Consider the following 5768-nt stretch of genomic DNA (forward strand, 5'->3'; position numbering starts at 1 on the left):
ATTTTTAAGGTCTTTCCATTTTAAAACTCACCTGAGTCTATATTTCTAAAGTCTAGTTCAACAAGCATTGGCCATGTCCTACACGCACTAGAAATTGTACAAGTCATGTGAAAATGATTCATGGTAGTACTCAAATGCTAAGCAAGCTGTCTGAATTATCACCCAGAAAGCTGAAAAAACACTTCCATACTTTCTTCTGAATGAAGCAATTAGAATTCTAGGTTAGAGCAGGTCGATATGTATAGTAACTAATTTCCAATCATATGATCAAGATTTAAGGTTGCAAAACAAAACTAAATTTAAAAGTAAAATATAAAAGAAAGAAAGGGCTAAGTTGCAAACACCACAGAAGGAAAACGCAGATTGAGATTTAGATTTTAGTCAGAAGATCACTGTTAAATGTGTGATTTAGGAAACAATGAGGGGAGCCATGATTAACTAACTTTCATGGCACAGTTTCTTTTTGTACAGTGTTTCTTCAGTTTATCAGGCATGTGATAAGCCATGGAACAGCCACAGTTCTCCCCAAAATATCAATTGAATCTTGGGAGTGTTGAGTAAAAGAGATAATGGATCTCAAGAACTTGGCCTACAGAAGGCATTAGTATTAGTTGGCTAGGGCCACCCTAACGAAACACCGCTGACTGGGTATCTGGAACAATGGAAATTTATTTTCTCATGATTCTTGAGGTTAGAAATCCAAGATCAGGGTATCAGCAGATTTGGTTTCATCTGAAACCTCTCTCCTTGGCTTGCAGATGGAAAGCCTCTTGTGCCTCTTCATACGCAGTCCTTCTGTTGTACTTCTGGGTTTTTTGTGTGTTCAAATTTCCTCTTCTTATAAGGAAACCAGTCAGTTGGATTAAGGCCCACACTAAAAGCCTCATTTTAACTTAATTATCTCCTTAAATGTCATGTGTCTAAATATAGTAACTGAAAGGTCAACTGAACTATACCCAGAGATGAAACCAGAGAATGGAGAAGTTTAGGTCAGGTTAAATGAAATGGATAGAGACTCACCTGGGCCAAGGTGGCATCCACACAGAGAGTGGTTGGAGACTCCATATATGGGGCTGTAGGGCATGGGAAAATTCCACTGCCTGCTAGAGGATTTGGGTAGACTGGGGTCTTTTGGTGCAGACTTTTGGGGTAGGGATAGCAAGCTCTTTGTGTTCTTTTCTTCCAACTGAGGAGGAGTGTTCGTTCATGTGGGGTGTGTTAAGTCCCCACAGTTGTAGGCTGAGGAACTAAGGGTTAGAGATTCAACATATAAATTGGGGAAGAACACAATTCAGCCCACAATTCATCATTCAAACATTTTAGTTGCTTGGTGTTTTACCCTATTCTTTTCTTTCTCCTTTACCTAACTTGCTGGTGCCGCACAACCCTATACCCACTCCATTCCATTTGTTGCTGAGAGAGATGATCTGCTTTAGTAAATCTGATAACCTAAAAGCTTGTTAGTGAGGATTGATTTGTGTATTGGAGCTTCCCCAATTTGAGGGTAGAAGAGATTGGAGCCCTACCCTAAAGAGAGTGAGTAGGATGGAGATTTCGGCATGCAGCGCAGCTAACAATGTCGATCCTTTCGAACCTGAATATTTGGATAATCCTCAAATCTATCACAGGCACAATTGCTGTTTGAACTATAATCTGTGTGAATTTATGATAATCTGCTTTTTCAGTTTATTTTCTGTTCTACAAAATATAATAATGAATACCATTTTAAACTAACACTTTAAAATTATACCCCTTTTTCTTTCTGGAGAGTGTTTATGATTCATAATTTGTGTGCCCTTCTTTACTTCTCAATTCCAAATTGTTCAAATACATGTCTCTTCTTCTTTTGAGGCCAACCTTAGTGTTGAAAAAAATTTTTTTTCACTGTTTTCTTAAATTCTCCTCAGTGAGAATTCCACCACAAAAACAAACTAACAAAGCAATTCAGAAAATATTAATACAGTATTTCTTGAGTCCACCATTCTTTAGGGTTGTATACTTCTTGGTAAATTATTATCAAGTTTCTGTAATTGATTCTGCTCTCTGTCAGACCCTCCAACCCTTGTAAGCCATCCGCAAGACACTTCTAAACCATACTGTCTGGAAGAAACCCAATAAAAGTAGACCTGACTCAATTAGACAATCCATTTTTAGAATTACCTACAGAAAGCATCATGTCTTTTTCTTTATTTTTCCCTCTCAAAAATGAGTGAAGGTAATGTTTACTGTGTATTTCTAAGTCCATATTTTTGTTTCACTCTGAAAACTTTTCACTTAAAGTTTTACAAAAGGAAAATTACATTATTCCCTTCAAGTTTATTATCAAGAATTAACAAAAATTCTAATAACCGACATAGACCTTTTTCATAAGTTTTGTTAACTAGTAAATGTGAAAGGTTGGATTTTTACTGGATTTTCAATTGCTCTTGTTTTGGTTTAATATGTTGATATTTGCAGGGATGAAGAACCAGGAGGCCAGTTAGTTAATGATAAATTCCATATTGACTGGGATTCCGTACTTGTCGACACAGATAATGTCATTGTAGCAAGATTTGATGGCAGAGGAAGTGGATTCCAGGGTCTGAAAATTTTGCAGGAGATTCATCGAAAGTTAGGTTCAGTAGAAGTAAAGGACCAAATAGCAGCTGTGAAGTAAGTGGGTACACATTTTCCTATTTTTTTTATAATGACAATATCTAGATATACGACATGCAATAGTACTAACCCTGACTCAGTGCTTTCTATTTTAGCTATTGGGCAATTTTCTAAGTTAATTATAGAATGTCTTGCATTTTTTAAAGTGCCTCTCACCCTTAGTACTATAATAACAAAATTCTCGTATTTCACCTCTGGAATTAGATATCACTTTTGATGCATGAAAATAGAAGATACATTAATTATACCACTATATTATCTGTTCATATTAGTCTACAATGTCTACTAATTGCCTAGTTAATTATAATTCTTAAAATTTCACAGATAAAATTACCACACTGACATGAAAATGTAACCTAAGTAAGCTTTCTACAACAGTACATGAAAATTAGATAGAATATTGTTAAAAGGTAGGTACTGATTCAGTGGGCCAGGAAAAGGGCCCATGATTCTGCATTTACAATAAGCTCAGCCAGGCCATCACATCGAGTAGCAGGATTTTGTAATATATAGCCCTTCCACATAAATACAGCCATGTACGTCAATAAAGCATCACTCGTCATTGACTTTTGAGGGTGTTTATGTGTCAAGCATAAATTTACATCTACATTGGACTCAAGAAGATATAACTCTATTTTTTTCTTTTTCATTGCAGGTTTTTACTAAAACAGCCATACATTGACTCCAAAAGATTAAGCATTTTTGGAAAGGTAAATAGTAGAAATGCTAAAACTACCTGTCTGTGCCCCATCCACACAGATATATATGAATTGCATGTACATGGATATGTATATACACACACATACAGCATAACGTTCTTCCTTATACTATAATTTATTTTTACCACCCTTTAAAAGGTAGCAGCATAATTAATATGTGTGTATATATTAGTCACTTGTTAATTCAGCAACTATTGAACATTTAGTTGGTGCATGGTGTTAGAACAGTAACAAAACAAGGTTTTGTTTTCATGGAGTTTATCTTCTCAGGACAGGAAACAGTAAACAGATAGAAAACATAGTTTTATATAGTAATAAGCCTTAAGAAGAAATAAAAATTTGATAGATTGAAGGTACCACAATAGGAGCCCCTGTTATTAGACAGAGAGGTCACGTGGAGCCGGTCTGATGAGGTGATGTTGAAGCTGATAGCTAAAGGACAGAAAGAAGCCATTCAAACAAACCCTCGAGGCAGAGTATCGTCCACAGAAGGAACAGCAAGTACCACAGCCTTAAGAAAGATCAACACAGGCTTAGAAGCTGAAAGGAGACCAATCTGCATAATTTTTATTTCTTCTGTGCTCTCTGCAAAGTATTTATTCTTCATTACAATAACCATTATGGCAGGTTCAACATCATTTTCACAGCAGGGAAATGGATCTCACATAGATATTCATTGAGTATCTAGTGTATACACACCACCGGACAGCTCATTGTAAGGATAATATGATGAAAGAAAGAAGAAGACCTTGAACTATTTTAGTTTGGAAATGAAGCAAATTCTTAGTGTCCATGGATTTAAACATATAATATGTTCCATTATTCATGAGTGAACTCAGAGAGCTCTGACATGAAATAACTGGTAATTTTAACTGGAACGTCCATTTTAATGGGGCAGACTGACAGGTAGGTGCATGAAAAGGCACTTTACAAATGAGTAAGATATAATTAAGTGCAAATCCCCACCGTTCTCCTACCACTTCAAACATCTGCAATACACTAGACCTTTGCAACATTCTGTTCCTGTTGTCAGTAATCTTCACCAGAACAATAAAAATATTTTGTGACTAGTGCTTCTGCAATTGACTGTAAACACCCAAGGTAAAGATTAGTGCAAAAGATTAAAGATAGTCACTAAGAAAGTGATCATCCTAAAGAAATAAAAGGTGTTAGATGCATCAGAAAGTGCATAGTGAAATCCTATCTTGTGCACTAGCATTGAGGAACCTTGAGAACATTGTGCTACGTGAAGTGAACCAGTCACAAAGAAACAAATTCTGTTTGACTCCATTTATATACCATATCCAGTGTGCTCACATTCACAGAGACAGAGTGAAATGGTGGTTGCCGAGGTTTGGGAGGAAAGAGAAAAGAGGGAGTGATTTCATGGGTGTGCAGGACATCTGTCCTACAACAACCTGATTTTATACTTGACACAACTGAACAGTGAACTTAAACATGGCTAAATGATATGTTATTGCCCCTCCCACAAAAATGTTTATATGGTGACCGCTTTATTCCTTAATGGTCCTGATTTATGTAATAATTTACAAAGGACTCAGGGCTTCCATATTTCAGGGTTCTACTTACTATGTTTGTAAATGTACATAAAGGACCCAATGAATTATACAGTCATGAAAATTTAGAGAACACCCAAAAAGTTGTAAAATGCCTCATGGAGAAATGGGACATGAACTGGATGATGAGAATCATTAAATAGGTAGAGGGGAAGTCAAGAGTCTTGTGTAAATGTACAGTGTCAGGAAGGAGAGTGTGTTTAGAGAATACAAAGTAAAGTAATTGATCATAACTAAGACTCGCATGGGGGATGGCAGTGAGAATGGGGGAAAGGCTGAGCACAGACATGAGAGGATACTCCATAGCAACTAAGAAATTTGGAGTTTAGCCTATAAATCATGGGAGAATAAGATTCTGGGTCTCAGATTCAGAAGTTCAGAATCTCACATTGTGTCACCCTATCATGATTTTGGGAATTCATGAGCCTCCAGGCAATGACTCTAGAAATCTAACAAACAAGAGGTGACATAGGATATAAACAAGTGTAAATATAAATGGAAAAAGTTTCTATTTCAATTAAAACCAGCGTGCATATCTGTGGTTAAATTATAAACTAAAAATTGGCTTTCTGAGGATATGAAAGAACACTGTTACCCTTAAGATTTAGTAGAACTTGGGTGGCACCTATGGCTCTGTGGGTAGGGCACTGGCCACATATACTGAGGGTGACAGATTCAAACCCGGCCCTGGGCAGCTAAAACAGCAGTGGCAACTGCAACAAAAATAGTCAGGTGTTGTGGCGGGCGCCTGTAGTCCCAGCTACTTGGGAGGCTGAGGCAAGAGAATCGCTTAAGCCCAAGAGCTAGAGGTTGCTGT

At 36.9% G+C, this 5768-nt stretch overlaps 1 protein-coding gene across 7 annotated transcripts in view; it reads left to right on the plus strand.

Moving 5' to 3' along the window:
• Positions 1-5768, plus strand: part of DPP10 (dipeptidyl peptidase like 10) — a 1381219-nt gene that overhangs the window by 1353962 nt on the left and 21489 nt on the right. For all 7 annotated transcript variants that reach the window (XM_003792626.2, XM_023514792.1, XM_023514795.1 and 4 more), the window contains 2 exons: positions 2458-2652; positions 3311-3365. In XM_003792626.2, coding sequence (XP_003792674.1) covers positions 2458-2652; positions 3311-3365 — 250 coding nt within the window. The remainder of the gene's footprint in view (positions 1-2457; positions 2653-3310; positions 3366-5768) is intronic.

Source organism: Otolemur garnettii, unplaced genomic scaffold (assembly GCF_000181295.1).
Source record: "Otolemur garnettii isolate 467f Iridium unplaced genomic scaffold, OtoGar3 scaffold00059, whole genome shotgun sequence".
NCBI classification, from domain to species: domain Eukaryota; kingdom Metazoa; phylum Chordata; class Mammalia; order Primates; family Galagidae; genus Otolemur; species Otolemur garnettii.